The 21,875-nt window shown below is 35.7% G+C and overlaps 1 protein-coding gene across 6 annotated transcripts in view; it reads right to left on the bottom strand.

Moving 5' to 3' along the window:
* Ints14 (integrator complex subunit 14) overlaps positions 1 to 21,875 on the bottom strand; it is a 35,440-nt gene that overhangs the window by 10,981 nt on the left and 2,584 nt on the right. For 2 of the 6 annotated variants that reach the window (XM_046426524.2, XM_046426523.2), the window contains exons 2-9: positions 19,994 to 20,260; positions 17,835 to 17,942; positions 14,565 to 14,720; positions 13,498 to 13,616; positions 12,927 to 13,069; positions 10,637 to 10,729; positions 8,302 to 8,446; positions 6,506 to 6,639 (exon numbers count right to left, since the gene is read on the bottom strand). In XM_046426524.2, coding sequence (XP_046282480.1) covers positions 6,506 to 6,639; positions 8,302 to 8,446; positions 10,637 to 10,729; positions 12,927 to 13,069; positions 13,498 to 13,616; positions 14,565 to 14,720; positions 17,835 to 17,942; positions 19,994 to 20,215 — 1,120 coding nt within the window. In that variant the 5' untranslated portion in view covers positions 20,216 to 20,260. Of the gene's footprint in view, positions 1 to 6,505; positions 6,640 to 8,301; positions 8,447 to 10,636; positions 10,730 to 12,926; positions 13,070 to 13,497; positions 13,617 to 14,564; positions 14,721 to 17,834; positions 17,943 to 19,993; positions 20,261 to 21,875 lie in introns of those variants that run through there. The other 4 variants (XM_046426528.2, XM_046426527.2, XM_046426526.2 and 1 more) reach the window with 3 other exon arrangements.

The raw sequence follows: 21,875 nt of genomic DNA, 5'->3' as shown, positions 1-21,875 counted from the left end.
CTATCAAATTGAGATAAAAGAAAAAAGCCTAAAAAATTGACAAAACAAAAAGTTGGTTCTTTGGAAAAAAAAATTGATAAACCATTAGCCATGATAATGAAGAGAAGAAGAGAGAAAACTCAAATTATTAACATCCGTGATGAAAAAGGAAATATTACAATTCACAATAGCTAATCTGTGGAGCCAACCTAGATGTCCTTCAGTGGATGAATGGATAAAAAAGATGTGGCATTTATACACAATGGAATATTACTCAGCATTAAAAAAGAACAAAATCATGGTATTTGCAGGTAAAAGATGGCCTTGGAGAAGATAATGCTAAGTGAAGTCAGCCAATCCCAAAAAAACAAATGCTGAATGTTTTCTCTGATATAAGGGGGGTGACTCACAGTAGGGTAGGGCGAGCATGGGAAGATTAGATTAATTCTAAATAGGGAAGAGGGGTGGGAGGGAAAGGGAAGGGGAAGGGGATTAGCAAGGATGGTAAAATGTGATGGTCATCATTATACAAAGAACATGTATGAAGACTTGAACTGGGTGTCAACATACCTTATATACAGAGATATGAAAAACTGTGGTATATATGTGTACTAAGAATTGTAATGCAAAAAAAAAGGACACGTATAATGGCATAAATTAACGTGAACATACTTTACATACAGAGATACGAAAAATTGTGCTCTATATGTGTAATAAGGATTGTAATGCATTCCCCTGTTGTCATGTATTTTAAAAAGATAAGAAAATCAATTGAAAAAAAGAAAAAGGAAATATTACGACGGATACCACAGAAATACAAAGATAATTAGAAATTATTTTGAAAATTCATACTCCAATAAAATAGAAAAATATCAAAGGCACTGACAAATTTCTAGAGGCATATGATATGCCCAAACAAAATCAGGATGATATACACAATTTAAACAGATCAATTTCAAGCAAGGAAATAGAGGATGTCATCAGAAACCTACCAACCAAGAAAAATCTAGGACCGGATGAATACACAGCTGAGTTCTACAAGACCTTTAAAGAAGTACTAACAATACTTCTCAAACTATTTCATGATATAGAAAAAGAGGGAATACTTCCAAACACATTCTATGAGACCAATATCACTCTGATTCCAAAACCAGACAAAGACACATCAAAGGAAGAAAACTTAAGACCAACATCTCTAATGAATATAGATGCAAACATTCTCAATAAAATTCTGGCAAACTGAATACAAAAACATATCAAAAAGGTTATCAGTGCACTATGATCAAGCAGGGTTCATCCCAGGGATGCAAGGTTGGTTCAACATACAGAAATCAATAAATGTAATTCATCACATTAATAGGCTCAAAGATAAAATCATATGATCATCTCAATAGATGCAGAGAAAGCAATTGATAAAATATAGCATCCCTTCATGTTCAAAACGCTAGAAAAACTAGGGATATCAGGAATATACCTCAACATTGTAAAGGCTATCTATGCTAGCCCCAGGCCAACATCATTCTAAATGGAGAAAAAATGAAAGCATTCCCTCTAAAAACTGGAACAAGACAGGGATGCCCTCTTTCACCACTTCTATTTAACATAGTTCTTGAAACTCTAGCCAGAGCAATCAGACAGACAAAAGAAATTATACGGATAGGAAAAGAACTCAAATTATCACTATTTGCAGATGATATGATTGTATACCTAGAAGACTCAAAACATTCCACCAGAAATCTCCTAGAACTAATAAATGAATTCAGCAAAGTAGAAGATAGAAAATCAACACCCATAAATCAAAGGCATTCCTGTATACCAGTGACAAATACGCTGAAAGGGAAATGAGGAAAACTATGCTATTTACAATAGCCTCAAAAAAAAAAAAAAAAGAAAAGAAAAACTTGAGAATCAACTTGGTGAAAGATCTATACAATGAAAACTACAGAACCCAAAAGAAAGAAATCAAAGAAGACCTTAGAAGATGGGAAGATCTACCTTGCTCTTAGATAGGCAGAATTAATATTATCAAAATGACCATACTACCAAAAGCACTCTACAGATTTAATGCAATTCCAATCAAAATCCCAATGGCATTCCTCATAGAAATAGAAAAAGCAGTCATGAAATTCATCTGGAAAAACTAGAGACCCAGAATAGCTAAAGCAATCCTTAGCAGGAAGAGTGAAGCAGGTGGTATCACTCTACCAAACCTTAAACTATAATACAGAGCAATATTAACAAAAACAGCATGGTACTGGCACCGAAACAGACTGGTAGACCAATGGTACAGAATGGAGGACACAGAGACTAATTCACAAAATTACAATTATCTTGTATAAGACAAAGGTGCCAAAAACATATATTGGAAAAAAGATAGCCTCTTCAACAAATTGTGCTGGGAAAACTAGAAATCCATATGCAACAAAATGAAATAAAACCTCTATCTCTCATCATGCACAAAATTCAACTCAAAGTAGATCAAGGACCCAGGAATAAAACCAGAGATCCTGCATCTAATAGAAGAAAAAGTAGATCCTAATCTCCATCATGTCAGATTAGGCCCCAGTTTCCTTAATAAGACTCCTATAGTGCAAGAATTAAAATCAAGAATCAATAAATGGGGGCTGGGATTGTGGCTCAGCGGTAGAGCACTCGTCTACCACAGGCGGGACTCGGGTTCGATCCTCAGCACTACATAAAAATAAAGGCATTGTGTTGTGTCCATCTACACCTAAAAAATAAATATTAAAAAAAAAAGAATCAATAAATGGGATGGACTCAAACTAAAAAGTTTCTTCTCAGCAAAAGAAACAATCGGTGAGGTGAATAGAGAGCCTACATCTGGGGAGCAAATTTTCACTCCTCACACATCAGATAGAGCACTAATTTCTAGGGTATATAAAGAATTCAAAAAGCTAAGCATCCAAAAAACAAATAACCCAATCAATAAATGGGCAAAGGAACGGAACAGACTGTATCCTTTTCTCAGAAAAGGATATACAATCAATCAATAAACATATGAAAAAAATGTTGATCATCTCTAGCAATTAGAGAAATGCAAATCAAAACTACTCTAAGAGTTCATTTCATCCCAGTCAGAATGGCAGCTATTATGAATACAAACAATAATAAGTGTTGACGAGAATGTGGGGAAAAAGGCACACTCATACATTACTGGCAGGACTGCAAATTGGTGCATCCAATATGGAAAGCAGTATGGAGATTCCTTGGAAAACTGGGAATGGAACCACCATTTGACCCACCTATCCCATTCCTTGGTTTATACCCAAAGGACTTAAAAACAGCATACTACAGGGACACAGCCATATCAATGTTTATAGCAGCAGCACAATTCACAATAGTTGAATTGTGGAACCAACTTAGATGCCCTTCAGTAGATGAATGGATAGGGAAACTTTGCTATATATACACAATGGAACATTACTCAGCATTAAAAGAGAATAAAACCATGGTATTTGCAGGTAAATGGATGGAGTTGGGAGAATATAATGCTACTTGAAGTAAGCCAATCCCAAAAAACCAAAAGCCAAATGTTTTCTTTGATATGAGGATGCTGACTCTTAATGGTAAAGGGGGTGGCATGGGAGAAATGGAGGAACTTTAGATAGGGCAAAGGGGAGAGAGGGGAAGAGAGGGGGCAGGGGGTAGGAATGATGGTGGAATGAGTTAGACAACATTACCCTAAGCAGTATGGAGATTCCTTGGAAAACTGGAAATGGAACCACCATTTGTGTATGAAGACACAAATGGTGTGAAAGTACTTTATGTACAATCAGTAACTTGAAAAATTGTGCTGTATATGTGTAATATGAAATGTATTGCATTCTGCCGTTGTGTATAACAAATTGAATATATAATTTAATTAAAAAAAAGAAAAAAGAAAAGAGATAGTTTTGTATTTAAATGGCTGAAGAATAATGTTTCATGACATCTATTAAGTCAAATTCAGATTTCAGAGTCCAATAAATAGTTTTATTGGAACACAGTCACTCCCATTCATTTGCATATGGACTATTGGTACTTCTGTGCTACACTGGCAGAGCTAAATGGCTGAGGCAGAGACACATGGCCCAAAGTTGAAAACATTTACTATTCCTTTACTGAAAGTTTGCAGGTTCTTAGTTTAGCTTCTTGGCCCTATTTCAGTTAACATCTTCTCTAAGTCTCAAGGGCAAAGGGCTTTCTTTCCTTCTTTTTTTGTGGTGCTGGGTAGTGAACCCAGGGTAGGCTTTACCCATGCAGCTAGGTAAGTGCTCGACAACTGAGTTACACCCCCAACTAAGGGCTTTCTTCAGACCTTAGCTGGCATCTGGTGTGTGTGAGACTTTCTAGGACACTACCAGGAGCTGCTTTCTTTTCTTGTCTTCTGTGACATCACTCTTCTATTTTCCCTCTTTTATTTGCTTATTCTTTCTCATACCCTTTCCACTGACCTTAGTAGTTGATGCTTTCCAGGAATTTGGTTCTTGCTCTCTTTTTCCCTTAAACTATGTATATTTCCTGCGACCAGAGCTTCTTAAAGCATGGTCAAGGACCACCTGGATTCAATCATTTGGGTAATATTAATATTTACTAACCATTCTGCAATTTTCTGGGCCTGAATCCAGACCAAACTGCTGAATCAGAATCTCATGTGGGTGGACCCAGGAAGTGGAATTTCTGAACAGTGTTTATTTTTGTACACAAAATATCAAATTTGTGAACCACTGTAACATCAATGATATGCTTATAACTAAAAATTCAATTTCCAACTCTGCCTCCTGTCTTGAACTCCAGATTCCTCAGGAATTGTCTCTAAGCACCTCTATTTATATCTCAAAGGCACAGACTCAAAATGCAAATAATATGTTCTTCTCAAATCTACTCTTTCTCCCTATTCTCTATTTCAGTTAATAGACTACCTTCCACCCTGGAACCCAAAGCTGGAAACCTGGGATCATTCTCATATGCAAACACTATTGATGCTACCTCCTAGTTATCTTTTACTCCTAGCCACTGCCCTGTTCTGGCTTTCATCTTCCCATTTCCAGGACTACTATAGTGACTTCTAACTGCAGGGTGCCCCTGCCTTTTAATTGGGGGACAGGGATTGAACTTAGGGCCTTGCATATGCTAGACAAGTGCTTTACCATAAAGCTACATCCCAAGTCCTTTTACACAATTTTATTTTGAGTCAGGGTCTCAGTAGGTTGTGCAGGCTGGCCTCAAACCTTCAATCGTCCTACCTTGGCCTTCTGAGTCATTGAGATTATAGGTCTATGTATCATAGCTGGTTCTAAATGCAAATTTCTTATCTCTCACTTGGATTATGGCTATTTTGCACAACTCCAGGGGCACCAGCACCTGAATATGAAGTCTCCTAACCAGTATCCTCACTGTTTTCACTGTAGCTAGAAGAATCTGAACACATTACTCCTCTTTGGTTGCTTCCCAGTATCTATAAAATAAAATCTTGGTATTTCACATTTTGATGAGGCCTGCTGTGCTGTAGCTCCTGCCAGCCTCTGATCTATCATCTGCCTCAACTCCCAATCTGTACTCCAGTTCCTTTCCTTCCCATAGGTGCTCTAGTTTCCCTAGAGGCCCTTTCCTCCTTCTTCAGCTCTACAAATTTCTCCTTTTCTTCAAAACTCAGCTAGGATGTCTCTCCCCTGTGAAGATTTTCTGGAATCCTCTATGAAGAGCAGATTTGATCATCATCTCCTTTAGACTAATACTTATCTTGTGTAGACTGTTTATCAGTCCACTTCCCACTAGACTTTAAGCAACTCTGGCTAATTATTTCATCCAGAATAGATGGGAGGTGTCCCTGAAACTGAAATGGGCCCAAATGAGTGAAGGATAACTCTCTAGTTGGAACCTCAGGATCTAACAGCACAAAGGCTTCATCAAAAGGAGTAGCAAAATCAAAAGAAGGGACAATTTAAGGAGAAGGGGTAAATAATGATTTCTTTAAAAAAAAAAAAAAAAAGCTGAACTTGAGACTAAGGCAGATACCCAGGTGGAAAGGTTCAACTAAGAATTGTGAAGAAAAAAAATTCAAATTTCAGGGAGAGATAAGGAGGGACTAGATTTACAGATTTAGGGAGGATGAAACTAATATCACTGAAGAAATACTCAAGAGAGATTAAGAACCCAAGAGAAGAAGACAAAGAACAACATCTCGGAAACTGCAAGGCAGAGGAGGAAAAGACAAGATGACAAGAAAAAGAATGACTGGAGATTACTTGGGCCAAAAATTGTACACTAAGAAAAAAACAGGGAGTGACTTTTAACTCAAAGAAGTTAGAATTTTTATTTACTTAAATCACCTTAAATTTGGTTTCCTCTAAGCTGTGAAAGTTGAATTCAAACATCACACTCTCCTGGGGTTCTCCATGTACACATCCAGCCTCAGAGACCACAGCACACCAATGAGGGAGCTTAGGCAGCTCCCTGACTACAGTCGGAGACACTCAGAATGGTAGAGAAGAAACAGTAAGGTAAAATCTGATCTGGGTTGTACCTGAAATAGGACCCAGTTGTGCCATTTTCCCTAGCCATGGGAGAGGTTCTGGACCAGGCTCAAAGAGAGACATCATGAGGTTTGATTTCTTCTTGCTGTCAGCTTGGGAGTAGAGCATTCCATGCCATTCAGGACTAGATGGAGAGAAGACCAAAGATCAGAAGAACATAAAGCCTGGGACTGTCAAGTTAAATAAATCTAGCTTATGTTTTTCTCTTGAGAGAAACAGGCTTTGGCTGTGAAATCAGGCATGTTATTTTTACCAAAGCCAAATCTGAAACCTGAAAATGATTACTGCTGTTATGATATTTACATTTCTCTAAGACATTTATTATTATTAAGGAAAACTTTATATATATATATGGAAATCAAAAGCAGTTTAAAAGATTAAAAAAAAAAAAACCCATATACAAAGGGTAGAAAGTAAGCTATAGGGGGATAAGGAGGTATAATAGCTGCAGCCTACAGGTCCTTTCAGCTGCCTCTCAGAGTTACAGCAGAACCAATACAGGGAAGCCCTTGTAACACAGGGCATGAGGTCTTTGTTCTGTCCCCAGCTTTTCAAAGCAACCTAGGCGATTCTCACATTCAGAGCCAATACCACTAGTCTGAATGCCAAGAAACACAGCAGATTAACAACTATTAAGAAGAATCCCATTCTTCTTTTCTGACATAAAGAGAAATGAAGACATGCTTCCTATGATTAATATTAACCTCTGGAATATATATCAGTCATCATTCCAAATGATGGTCAGAAGGTGATTAGCTACCTCCTCTTTTCTAAGATAGATATTAGAGAAAGGGAGGCAGACAGCTTTGCAAATTCCAAGATTGCAGAGAAGGTAAAAACTAGAAACACTTTCCTCACAGGAAAGGAATACAGCATAGTCGTTGTGAGCATAGGTTCTGAAGTAAGAATGCATAGGTAAGAATCCTGGCTCTTTTATTTATTAGCTGGGGCAAGTTCCTTGACCTCTTGAGTCTGAAAGGCTGACCTCTCTGACTCTTCATCTATAAAATGGGATTAGTGTTGATATTACTTACACAATCTGTTGTGAGGAATTAAATGAGTTAACATATGTAAATGCCTAGAGGAATGTCTGACACATGGCAAAATGTTCAATGTCATCAGCATCTTTTTTCATTTACTTTTATCCCTTTAATTTATAGATGTAGAGACCATGAATCCACTAAGATATTATAATAAATTAGTAGCATTACTATAACCAGAACCTAGGTATCCTAGATAGGATTTAAAAAGAAGAAAACTGAGCTAGGATATAGCTCAGTGGTTGAGTGTTTGCCTAGTATGTGCAAGGACATGTGTTCAAACACTAGTACTGCACCCCCCTACCAATTAAGTAAATAAAAATAGAAAAACTGAGAAAGAATATAATATATATGCAACATACCAAAAAGGATCATTCCACACTTATTCTCTTCCTACCAGGTCCCCTACCCCCACTCCCCATTTTTTACCATTGAGTCACATGCCCCACCCTTTTTTATTTTGAGACAGAGTTTTGCTAAGTTGCTGAGACTGGCCTTAAACTTGTGATCCTCCTGTCTTAGTCTCCCGAATTCGTGGGATCAAAGGCATGGACCACCAAAACCAGCTCCACACTTACTCTAGGGGAAATTTTAAAAGAGTAGTTTAAAAAGGAATTGACAGGTGAGAAGGGAGAGGAAAAAGGTGACCAGGACCTTTCTACTTCTTTCAGAAAAGTCTGCAAAACACTTCACCTAATGAACTGATTGCTCCTCTCATTCAACCAAATGTAAACAAAGTCTCCTACCCTAATTGAACAATCGCCACCATTCCTTCCACTTTTAGGCTGCCATGGAGCAGGACACAGAAGTTGGGTATTTTGCCTGCAATCTGATTGGCTGAATTTTCATCTTCATTGTCATCAGTGATGCCAGTACCCACCTCATCGCCTTCTGCAAAAAGCAAACAGGTTAGATTGAAATCAGCTACAAAAACTCCAAACCCCGATCATACTCTTGGCAACTTCCAGACTCAAAGGAGTTGTAAAGGAATATTATACAAAGCTGAAAAAACTCATCCCAGTTTCCCAATGTCTATATAAAAATTACTTTTTAAGGGCTGAGGTTGTGACTCAGTGGTAGAGGCACTGGGTTTGATCCTCAGCACCACAAAAAAATAAAATAAAATAAATAAAGAAAATACTGTGCATTGTGTCCCCCCCAAATTACTTTTCTAATATTATATTAATTCCATTTATATGAAAAATCCAGAAGAGCACGTCTATAGGAGTAGAAAGGATATTAGTGATTATCTAGAGCCAGGGGACTAAGAGTTGGTAGTTTGGTTTCTATGAACTAAGAGTTGGTAGAAATAGGGTTTCTTTTCAGGGGTGATGAAAAGGTTCTAAAATTGATTATGATAATGGCTGTACAAGTCTATAAATAAAACTAAAATCACTTAGTTATACACTTTAAGTGAGGGAAGTATATAATATTGATTTTATCTCCATAAATATGTTACACAAAAAAATGTGTTTTCCAGAGTTCCAGTAGAAACTGGAAGTTTCAGGCATCTGTCTAAACAGAATCTGATACAGAGATGTCAAGAGTGTTCTAAACTGACAGCATTCAAACAGTACAAGGATGCAAGTCTCCAAAGGTACACAAATGATTACTCTACAAGCATCCTAACTAGACTTCCCAACTCTAGGTTCTCTGTTGACAGATGAATCTTCTACAATTAATATCCTTCCAAGAAAACTTATCCATTCAGTCTTGTTCAGACTTTCTACTTCAACAGGAAGAATTTTCCAGTTTAGTTTGCTATTCAACAACCCTTACAATGGCTCTGTTCTGCCTTCCCATGTTTTCCCTTCCTACTGTTCCCTAAACACTTCATTTTGCTAATTTTCTTTCTTGGCAGAATTCTCCCAGGGCCTTAGAAATAAGGTAAATTTGGTTGTTCTCTGAAAACACAAGGTAAATTATAAATACATTGCCCACAATGAGTCATCTGTCTATAAATATGTGATTCTGTCTATAAATATGTGTTGAGTGGTTATGGAATATCCAACCTCCAACTGAGATAATCCAGGCATTAATAGAACATGATCATAACCCAGTAGGTAGAAAGCTGATTGACTCTATATTTCCTGGAAAGAGCTGATAAATATAAGCTAGATAGTTAGCTTAGAACAGAGAAAAAGGATTTTAAGGAGCTAAAGGCTAGCATACTGCAGAGATGCTGAATTTGGGGACATGACTTCTCAGTTTCTAAAGGGGTATTTTCTGCAATAATGAGGTCTCACAAGAGGCTCATTTGTTCATTTAATAGTATTTGAGTATCTAGTATGTGCTTGGCATAAGTAAACAAAGAACAGATGTGTTCTTCCTCTTATTAAGCTGTATTTGACTTCCACATTTATCAAGCAACTTTCTGATAATGACTTGGCTTTCTTTGCCTATTAGGAAAGGCAAAGCCCTGGGTGAGGAACTAAGTACTCCTTTTTTTTTGTACTGGGAATTGAACCTAGGGGTGCTTCACCACTAGGCTACATCCCCAGCTCCTTTTTATTTTTTATTTTGAGAGTGTTTCCCTAAGTTGCTTAGGTTCTCTCTAAGTTGCTGAGACTGGTCTCGAACTTGCATTCCTCCTGCCTCAGCCTCCCAAGTTGCTGGGATTACAGGCATGCACTGCTGCACCTGGCTAAGTATTCTTTTCTTTAAAAGAGGACTTCCACTATAAATTCACAAACCAACACACAGCAAGTATGTGTCATTCCCATGGGGTGGAGTTATGGCTCAATGGTAGAGCATTCATGTAGCATGCATTAGGCACTGGGTTTGTTCCTCAGCACCACATAAAAATGAAATAAAGGTACTGTGTCCACAATTAAAAAAAAAAAAAAAAAAAAAAAAAAATATATATATATATATATATATTTTAAAGTGTTCCCATAATGTAAGATAGCAGAATTTCTTTCCTGATATTTAATATTCTATTCTATTTTCTAAAATTCAATTTGGCAACTATACCTTTCCTTTAGCTTCTACAAAATGGGCTAATCTACTATTTAACATTAAAGAATAACTTTAGATATTATGATGCTTCTTATATATCAATGGTATAAAAAGAAAACTCACCTTTGTTAAGTGCTATAGGTAAGACCAGATGTCTGGAGAGAACTGGGGGACTTGAAATATCAGCTATATCAATAAATCCCACTATTTCCAAATCTGAAAGGAAAGAATCAACATAGTGCTAATTTATAATAGGGGAAAGTGTATTATTTTCTATGTATTAGATTTTATAAACACAATGTTTAGGTGGAAATTTCAAATATGTTGACTGGGAACATTATTGGACTTTTCTGTGGATGACTCTAACCATTTGCATTATAAGTAGCTCAGGAAATAATGATAATTATCTTTTATTTGATGAATTTAAGTTATATAACAAATTAGGTAAACTTTATTTTTATGAGGCTAGGTCCTCCCAGTCATGGCAAAAGCTTAAAAGTCAAATCCCTGTGTAGAATAAGGGGTATTTGGGTCATCAAGGGGCATTAAACTCAAACAATTCTCCAACAACTTCAACCTTTTTTGAAATTAAAGACATTCTATTAAAAACATTTCTCTGAGAAAGAAATACATTCTCAACAAAGCCAATATGACAGTGATTTCTTTGCTCTACAGAGATTGTTTAATGACCAAAAGTTTTTGTGAAAACCTAAAATAAAAAAATAAAAGTTGTAGTCAAAATTTTTTTAAAGGGGCTGGGGTTGTGGCTCAGTGGTAGAACACTTGCCTAGTATGTGTGAGGCACTGGGTTCAATTCTCAGCACCGCATATAGACAAAGGTCCATTAATAACTAATAAAAAAATTTTAAAAAATGTTTATTTATTTATTTATTTTTATGTAGATGGACACAACACAATGCCTTTATTTTTATGTGGTGCTGAGGATCGAACCTCCGTCCGCCTGTGCTAGCTAGCTAGGCTAGCGCTCTACCGCTGAGCCACAACCCCAGCCTCAATAAAAATATTAAAAAAAAATTTTTTTTTAAAGTTTCTTTTCTGATTATATAGATAATTAACACAAAAACTTGGAAAACACTAATAATTGTAAAAAATATAAAATCACTCATTATTCATCATAAAAGGAAACCACTATCAATACTTTACTGAATTGCTTTTCAATTTTTCTTCTAAGCACTAACACACCAATATTCTCAAAACAATTAAAAAAAAAACAGAATCGTAGTGAGTAAAATGCACTTCATATACAAGTAGGAAGTGTGCTTCTCTGGAGATTTGCTGTCATTAACCCCCTTAATTGAGTAACAAATGAATCAGGACAAGCAGCTGAATACTTTTTAAGTAGAAAAAAGCCTACTATATTTTAAAGTGGTTTAAATATAAGCTATGGCAAATGTTAGGCTAAAAATTTATATTGGAAAGAAAAGGCCTATTCAAATGACTCATCAAAAAAGGGTGGAAAGGAAGTGAAATTTAACTGGTTTGAGAGCCACAAAATAATTTGGTGCAGCTTAATATAGTAGAGCATAGTCACAACAAAAAGAGATGGATACCTTGCTTCCAGATAGTCAAAAGTTAAAAGCACAAAAAGCAAAAAGAATGCTCTAGCCCTTCATTTATAATCTCTATGCGCCCCAAATGAACATTTATTGCACAATTAATTTTAATCATTTATTAAAACATCTAAGTGTCAATGTTACCCTAGTCACTAAGGCTGCAGCAGTGACTGAAAGTGACAGCATCTATCCCTAAGAGGTTAAACATGTATCCACCACTCAAGGAATCCACCCATCAATTGGAGATAACTCCAAGGTCTTCAAGTCACATCTAGAAGACAGCCCTTCATATATGACCGTAGTTATGATGCTAGTCAATCTCAGAATCTCTATTAAGAATCACTTCAAGGATTTCAATCCTAGTGAATCTGGGCATGATTTCTTTTTTTCTTTTTTTAAAGATAGAGGGAGAGGGAGAGAGAGAGAGAGAGAGAGAGAGAGAGAGAGAGAGAGAGAGAGAGAGAGAGAGAGAGAGAATTTTAATATTTATTTTTTAGTTTTTGGTGGACACAGCATCTTTGTTTGTATGTGGTGCTGAGGATTGAACCCGGGCCGCACGCATGCCAGGCCAGCACGCTACCGCTTGAGCCACATCCCCAGCCCTGGGCATGATTTCTAACTCTAGTAATTTGTGGTTATAATGATCTAGGACTGGAGATTAACTCATGACCTCACCATAAAAGACCAGTAATCCACCAACCCTGAGGTAATTAATATATTCACTGATCCAAAAATGCTAATGACAATACCACCCTTGTTTCAAAATATATGATTCTTTTCAATCCTCCTACCTAGAGAACAAAGTAAAAAACCACAAGTCAGAAGTAGGGAAAACTTACCTGTGTTAATGACTTTGGGGATAGGATCAATTTCTTCATCTACAACAAAAGGTTCTGGCCTGGGGAAGACTTGTACATCAGCAGTTAGGTGGCCACACTTGAGAACAGCATGGAAAGGTGTATAAGCCAGATCTATCAGTTTTCTAGGATATGATGATTAATTGTTACAAGGAGAGTAATAAGATAGATAGAGCAGTAATGTTTCATGATGCAAAATTTATTTTACCTTTACATTAATTCCAAAACTAAATCTGACCATTTGTGGAAAAGATTACAATCTGATATTGCTGCTGAGGAAATTTCAATTCTGAAAAGCCCCAAAGCAAGTTAATCTTTGAAATTGCTGAATCATTGTAAAAAAGTCAATATCTATAAGCATTACAGATTTAGTCATGTTTTATTTAAAAGAGTGAGCTTTCAAAAATCACTGCTACCAATCTTTTTATCTGAGAAATGGGCAACTTGGAGAAAACGCAATCACACAATTAGAGTAATGTATATATTCTTTCTGGATATCAAATTATAATACTGGATTACAAAGAAGGCAAAAGAGCTTTAAGCACATACTCACCCAAACATAGACTGTACATTTTTCAGGCACAGGGGGCCATCAATAGTAAATATTTGCCCTTCACCATTGTTTAAGTCTATGAGACGTTCAAGGCATTCCAAAGAATCGGTGCTCTGAAGCTACAAAGCAAAAGAGATGACCCCTTTAAAATGGCACAAATTACCAGATTACTATTAGCACACCTAAGTTACAACCATCATAGTAACACAGGCAAAAAATAAATCATTTTCTTAACAGCCATATGAAAAGAAATAACCATAACAATTTGACTCAAGGTGACCAAAGAGGAATGTTACATACAAGGACACCAGGAGAGCTATTCCATTCAGAAGTAGTTTTGTGAAGGTTCTCAGAGGAGACCACAATTTGTATTTATATAGCATCTTTCCTTCAAAGTGTTTTAAACATTTTTTGGCAAGAACCATCATTATCTACATTATACAGGGAGAAAAAATAAGGTAAAAAAAGATCAAATATCTCCCAAATAAATAGGAAAACAGGAAGCAAAGTATTTACATACATAAAATATACCAAAATGGCATGTTATTCTACAAAAAAAAAAGCAAAGTACATCTCTGTCAACATTTCTGGAATGGATAAAATAATTCCTGGGTAAGAGAAATAACTAATACCAAAGAGAACTTGACCTTTCATGACTCATCAGTAGGATGGATAACAACTTGAAGTATGTTCCCAAGATGGGGAAACACTGAAATTTCAGAGCATTTAAGAGCTAGAGTATAGTCTTATTTTGTCTTTTTCTTTTCTCTCTCTCCCTTTCCTTCCTTCATTTTTTCTTGTCCTCCTCCCTTCCCTTTCTGCTTTTTTCTTTTTTTTGTGGTGCTAGATATAGAGCCAGGGCATCAGGCATACTAGGTAAATGTTCCACCCTGAGCTACAGGCCCAGACTGAGTCTTTTCAAATACATATTGTGCCAATCTCATGAAACCAACAGAGCACAATGTTACAGTATATGCAATAAAGCACTAATCAAATATATGAAAAAAATAAAATGAGCCCTAAAATTTACCCAATCAAACTAAAAAGAACTTAGCAAAATGTATTACCTCTTCCAAATTTGCCATGCACATGATATATAACTTAGACGGGAAAGGAAAAGGTAGTGGAAACCTGTTGCTCTCACTTCTTTGATTGTGAGTAGCTAAGGAATGTCGCAGTGACCCTCTACCAATGCCAAGACAGCCATCAGTTACTAGAACAACCTGTTTGCAAAAAGAGACAGGAAATTTGCACATTAAATTACATGATTAAATTAGTTTCATTTAACATTTTCATTTCTGGAAAGGGACATGAAGAAACTAAGGAATGATAAGAATGTTTTATATCTTAATGATAGTAGTGGTTACACAGGTATATGCATTTGTTAATACTCAGGGAACTGTGTATTTAAAAGCTATACATTTTACTTTCCCATTTAATTAAATTTTTAAAATGCTTGCCTCTGAACAATTAAAAAAAGGACAAACATGCATACCAAATTTTACTTAATTGTATTACAACTGGAACCCCATCTATTAGATAAGGAATTGGTACTTAAAATATCAAAGTAAAAAAAAAGAAATGGCATGACCTATTTCATATGTGTCCCTAGGAAATACCAGCCCAAAAGTCTGAACTTTGCCTTTTTAAAAATCTATTGATTGATTGATTGATTGCTGTACTAGGGATTGAACTTAGGACCTTGTACATGCTAAGTAAGTGCTATGAACACTAAGCTACTCCCCCTAGCCCACTTTATTTTTAAAAGATGATAAATTCTATCCCCAGGCAACTAAAATGACAACTGCTTCAAAATTGTATTTATACAGGCCACTTGGCCAGAAATGTATAAGACCTTTAAAAAACGCACATTTAACTTGTAATATGATAAAGCCAATAAAATATATGAACAACAGATAGTAAATGCAAAATCTTCTTCCTTTACCTCATTGCTTATGGGCAATCCTGTGTAAAGTGGGCTTCCCAGGCATCCCAGGGAAGGATTATTTTTGTTCTCCTTAGTCTAATCCAGTAACTTGACAACAGGCCATTGAGACAGTATTAGGTGGTTACATCATGTGAAATACAAAGATTTAGTACTTACTTCTAAAGTCTAAGGATATTTAATGGAGGTTCCCTGGAGAGATTTTTATCTTTTGGGAAGTCTGTCAACTGACTACAGATAATTTCCTTTTCTAGGTACCAACAACTGGTACACAATGATTTAGTTTTGACATTAGCTTTTTCAGATGCTGTGTGATAATGAAATATTTCATGTAATGTCAAAATCACTCAGGTAATGAGGATACAGACCAGATGTCTGAAATCTTGGTTGTGAAAAGTTCCACATTTAAACAAATTTTGTGGTAAATGATTATAAAAATAATCACGAGGGGCTGGGGGTATAGCTCAGCAGCAGAGTGCTCGCCTATATGTGAGGCACTGGGTTCAATCCTTAGCACCACATAAAATAAACAAATACAATAAAGGCATGCTGTGCATCTACAACTACAAAACAACAACAACAACAAAAATCACTAATAACTACCACCTCTATTACTGTGTTTGGATCTCATTCATTTAACAAATCTAAGTGGATTTAGGTCAGTCCCTCACCTTCAGGGTACAGTAAATCTCAAAATTAGATTCTTCTTTTTTTCAAAGAAAGAAAAATATTAAAAGGCAGAAGTCTACATGGTACGCAAGGTCTAGCTATTATAAAAAATTTTTTTCAGTTGTAGATAGACACGATCTTTATTTATTTATTTATTTATTTATTTATTTATTTTTATGTGGTGCTGAGGATGGAACCCAGTGCCTCACACATACTAGGTAAGTGCTCTACCACTAAGCCACAACCCCAGCCCCCACCACTTTTTTAACTTATCAAAGGAATTGATCAAACGGTATTAACAGGCTTCTTTAACAAAAGTGATTTGATTTAACCTTTTAATTGTAGTTCAGGGTCTTCATGAACCAAAGAGTTTATATTCTATCAAATAGACTGGCTTTCAGAGTAAGAAAAAAAGCTTTTTTTTTTTTTTTTTTTTTTTTTTTAGAAAAAAAGCTTTTGAAAAGAGTTGGGATTTACTGAGAGATAATTTACATGTAGTAAATCTTTACTACACAGTTCTTAGTGTTGACAACTGCATTCAGATATGTCACCATCTTTACTATTTAGATAAAGAATAGTGCTATTACTTCCTATATTCCCTCCTATTTCTTTGGGATTAATCCTTACTCTTCTCTCACTCCCAGACAACTACAATCTTACTTTTAATTAAAAAAAAAAAAAAAAAATACTTGGCTGGGGCTGTAGCTCAGTGGCAGAGTGCTTGCCTAGCATGTGTGAGGCACTGGGTTGGATCCTTACCACCACATAAAAATAAACAAATAAAATAAAGGCATTCTGTCCATTTACGACTATATATATATATATATATACATATATATATATATATATATATATTTTAAATACCAGTAATGCCACTTACACTACTCAGGAATCGTGTGTTTGACACTATAATAAAAAGCCATACGCCAGGGGCCAGCAAAACCATGGCCACAGTCATAGTTTATTTGCAAAGCTGGCTTTGTAAATAAAATTTTATTTAAAAAGAGCTGTGCCCACTCACTTACTTATTACCTATGGCTTCCATGCAATAACATTAGAACTGAATAATTGCCGCAGCCTAAAATACAGAAAAAATTTGTTAACTTCTGTTGTAGACTATTAATAATTTTCCTTTCAGTAATGTTTGCTTTCTTCCTGTTTACAGCAAATTTCCAATTCTTTTTTATACTATTACTCTGCTGTAATTTGAGGCTAATGTGAATCCACTGTGGACTCTAAGAACAACAGACTATGACATTCATACTCCTCACTTTTTAGACAACCTAGAGAGCTGAGACGGTTAAAAGTCTGCTGAAAAAAAATCCTACAGCAAGATAATGAAGACAGACTATATGGTACTAATGTTTACAATTCTATCATTCAAAATTATAATCATCCCTTCCAGGGAGTGTAGTTCTAAAATTCCACTGTGAGCCCTTTGTCTTTTATACAAACAGTACTAGTTTTCAATAAGTCAATTTACTAGGAGGATTCTTTCCTTTAGGCATAATTTTGCTGCTTTCTGAGCACATTGGTGTGATTTAGATTAGATTAGTGTGATATGATTAGAGTGATTTAGTGCCTTCTTTTTAAAAGATACCAATTGTATAAAACATAGTTTGAGGAAATTAGAATGCATGCTGTGTTAAAGCCTAAAGAAAATCAAAGCACCACAGTGGTTAATGTTTTTAACTTAGGGCAATGAAAAAGAATTGATCATTACCTGGCAAGGAATTGCACCACCCCATTCCTGCTGAACGATATTGCAAACACCAACTAATGCGGATTCCAAGCAGGTTTTGTCATAATCGTCCATGTTACTTAGTGCTTCCTTATTGAATCAAAAATAAAATTGCTCATTATTCTTTACTTCTTTAATTTGTTATTAGAAAAACACCATAAACTGCTCAACATATGAATGTTACACAAGGGACATTGTGTTTCTGAGAGCCCCAAAGCATAGGTTCTTAAAAAGCAACAACAACAACAACAACAACAAAACCAGTAAAACAGATTTTCTCAACTATAGAAGATAATTAAATATGTCCTTTTATTCCATCCTCTTATTAGGTAAGAATTGACAATTCCCTAAGTTTATTTCTTTATAAGTGGATCTTGAAGGAAAACTTTGAAATTAAGAATTTAAAAAACATCAAAAAATGACAAAATTTATTGAATATTAACTATATCCTAAACACCACTGTAGGTACTATTTTACATGCATTTAATCATTACAGCATTTTAAACCCTATTTTGTGAGTGTGTGTGTGGCACTGCACATGCTAGGCATGCACTCTACACTGACCTATATCCTCAGACCTTTTTATCTTGAAACATGATCTTGTTCAGTTCCTGAGACTGGCCTTGAACTTGCAGTCCTCTTGCCCCAGCCTACAGAGCAGCTGTGATTACAGGCATGCTCCACCATACTCAGCTTAACCCCACCATTAATTGAGGAATCTAAGGTATAGAAAGATTAAATAACTTTCCCAGGTATTGTGAACATAGGTGGCTGAGCCTAGATATGAACCCAAGCAGTCTGACTACAGAGCTCCTGGTTTTAATCATTACTTCTCATTCCTAGCAACTCTCTAAATTTCCTAACCACTCAGTATCAGAAATCCTGAGCATATCACTTGTAAGAAGGTTAGAGTGATCAGGAGTGGTGGTAGAGTATGACAATAATTCTTGATACTTGGGAGGCTAAGCCAGGAGGATCATGAGTTCAAGGTAAGGCTACATAATATAATCAGACTCTGTCAAGAGGAAAAACAAAAAAACAAAACAACAATAACAAAAAAAAAAAAAAAAGGAGGATTGAATTCAGGAGCACTTGACCACTGAGCCACATCCACAGCCCTATTTTGTATTTTATTTAGAAACAGGGTCTCACTGAGTTGCTCAGTGCCTCACTTTTGCTGAGGCTGGCTGTGAACTTGCGATCCTCTTGCCTCAGCCTCCGGAGCCGGTGGGATTACAGTATTCCCAGTCATATGCCACTGTGCCTGGCTCAGAATTTTTTTTTTTTTTAAAAAAAAGCTTTTCTGTCTCTTAAAAAGTCAGATAATAAAAGAAAGGATTTGACAAACATTTATTACTTATATTTTTAAAAATACAAATTATATTGATCCTGGATTTCTCTCTCTCTCTCTCTCTCTTTTTTTTTTGTGGTGCTGGGGATTGAGCCCATGGCCTTGTGCATATGTGGCAAACACTTTACCAACTGAGCTATATCCCCAGCCCTTGGTCTTGGATTTCTAAATTGCTTAATGATTATTAAATTGTTCAGTTTAATTCCACAAGCACTTATTGACTACTCACTATGGGCAAGGCACTGTGCTAAACATTGTTGGAAATATTAATGATTGAGAGATGTTGTCAGAAAGTAAATTCTCTAGTGTATCACACAAAACCACCTTTAGAAGGTTCTGATCAAGGCTTAAAATGATTTCTTGGCATCTATAAACCAAAGCCATTTGTTGGGAAAGCAATGTTATTTTAAATTACTCTAGAAAAAGTTTTTTTTTTTTTTTTTTTTAATTTTTTCTTTTTAGGGCTATTTTTCATTTCCTCAAGTTTTATGGGGAAGTAGAAAAAAGTAAAATTTTGAACCTAAAGACACTGAATTTTAGGGAAAAAAGAATTGTATCCTGAAGTCCTTGTCTTTCCAAAGAGAATTCTAGAAAACTAAGAGAAGAAAAACAAGGCAACAACCCCACCACCAACTCATAGCTCTACCAAAGAAAGGCACAAGACCTTACTGGTTGTGAATCTTTTTTTTTTTTTTTTAGTAGCTATACACATTAAGCACCCATGCACTTTTTAAATAATTCCATGTTCTAAAATGTGGGCCCTGTACATAAATAACATCTCTTTTTGTACCTGTAAGGTGTTATAATCTCTTGTAAAGGGGACCATCAGCTCCCAAAGTGATGAAAAAACCACGAGCGCTGTAAATTCAAGCTTGTAATTTGTGGCCATGTGCTCAAACAGCATTGTTAAACCGTGGGCTGCTAAGTGCTTACGCTGGTATTCCTCGGACCCCTCGACAGATACAGGTCGGGTCATGGAAAGGGATACGTCCATTACCACCACCGTTGGCATGATGGAAAGGATCCCAGTATTTCCAGTCAGAATGCAGACAGAGAGCTACAAACAGAAATGCCATGGAAAATAAAAAGGTCTTACATGTCATAAGAAGGAAAAAATATTTTCACCACAATTTTATCCAATTTCCCAGAAATAAGTGGAGGTCTGCCCCAGTGAAGCTGAGGTGAGGGCACCCAACAAAGAATTCAGTGAGAGGGACACAAGCAGGTTAGTTAGCTGTGAGGACCACTCCTAAAATCATCTGCTAAATGGCCTTAAGTCGAGAGCCACCGTAAGTATTTCTATTGATTAAAAAAAAAATCATTAAATTCAGGTAGCTCTTGATTCCCATAACTTTCAAATTTATACAACTTAATATAATAAGCACTAGTATACCATCTTGCCAAAATTTAATTTACTGAGAACATTTCTATGTGACATATGGTAGTACTATTTGGCATTTGACCATTCTTTTACCACCATCAGTATCTTAATACAGTAGTGTTAACACAAGCATTTACTCTCTTTGTGGCTTGGTGCCCTTGTTTGATTAATATAAATGTAAAATATAAAAAGGAAGGACTAGAAAAGTGATAATCCAAATTAGACAATGCTGGAAATCATTAAGCATGACAAAAACAACAAACTATGATTCTCAATAGCATCAACAGTTTTTTAACTGTGAAGGAAAAGAAAATTAAAGCATATGCATGAAAGCTGGAATTATGTAATTGTGTAGAAAAGTAAAAATGTAGAAATGGAGGAAGCAAAGGGTTCTTTAATTCATGGATTAAGAATTAGCAAGAAGATTGGGTTGGGGTTGTGTCTCAGTGGTAGAGTGCTTGCCTGGCAAACATGAGTCACTGGGTTTGATCCTCAACACCACATAAAAATAAACAAATATAATAAAGGCATGCTGTCCATCTACAACTACAAAAAAAAAAAAAAAAAAAAAAAAGAAAGAAAGAAAAGAGTGGGCTAGGGTTGTGGCTCAGAGGTAGAGCACTTGCCTAGCATGAGTGAGGCACTGGGTTTGATCCTCAGCACCACATAAAAATAAAAATAAAGATATTGTGTCCACCTATAACTAAAAAATACATTAAAAAAAGAATTAGCAAGAAGAAAATATTTCTGTGCTCAAAATAAAACAGATCACAGATACATAGACCTGTTCATGAGCTACAGCTTGCTGCTACTGTACAGTTAAACAAACTATAATCTCTCGACACAATGAAATATAGCTATAAATAAATGACACAGATATAAGAAATGTTTATATAATGAATTAAAGCTAAGAAAAGCCAGTCATAGGATAGGTACTCATTGCTACAACTTAATAAAAATCACACTGCATATACCATACACAACTATGGAAGACTAAGTCAATATAAACAGTTTAGAAACTTAATATTCATTAATTTATGTTTTGGGATTCACTTCCAAACATTTAACAATGGCCAGACTGTTTGTTAGTGCAGTGTCTCCGAACATATTGATTCATGGAAACAATGTTATTATAAATAGAGGTTAGGGACTGAGGACAAATTGAAAGTCTATTAACCATTAACCATATAACAGTTAGATATATCTTCAAATACAGTAATGTCTGTGTATCTAACTAACACCAATAAGTTAAATCAGAGATAAAAATTACTTTTTCAGACTCCCTTAGAAG

Source organism: Marmota monax, unplaced genomic scaffold (genome assembly GCF_021218885.2).
Source record: "Marmota monax isolate L192 unplaced genomic scaffold, Marmota_monax_Labrador192_F-V1.1 WCK01_AAM20220418_F8-fsc00078, whole genome shotgun sequence".
In the NCBI taxonomy this organism is placed as follows: Eukaryota; Metazoa; Chordata; class Mammalia; order Rodentia; family Sciuridae; genus Marmota; species Marmota monax.
This window is presented reverse-complemented; position numbering and strand designations above follow the sequence as displayed.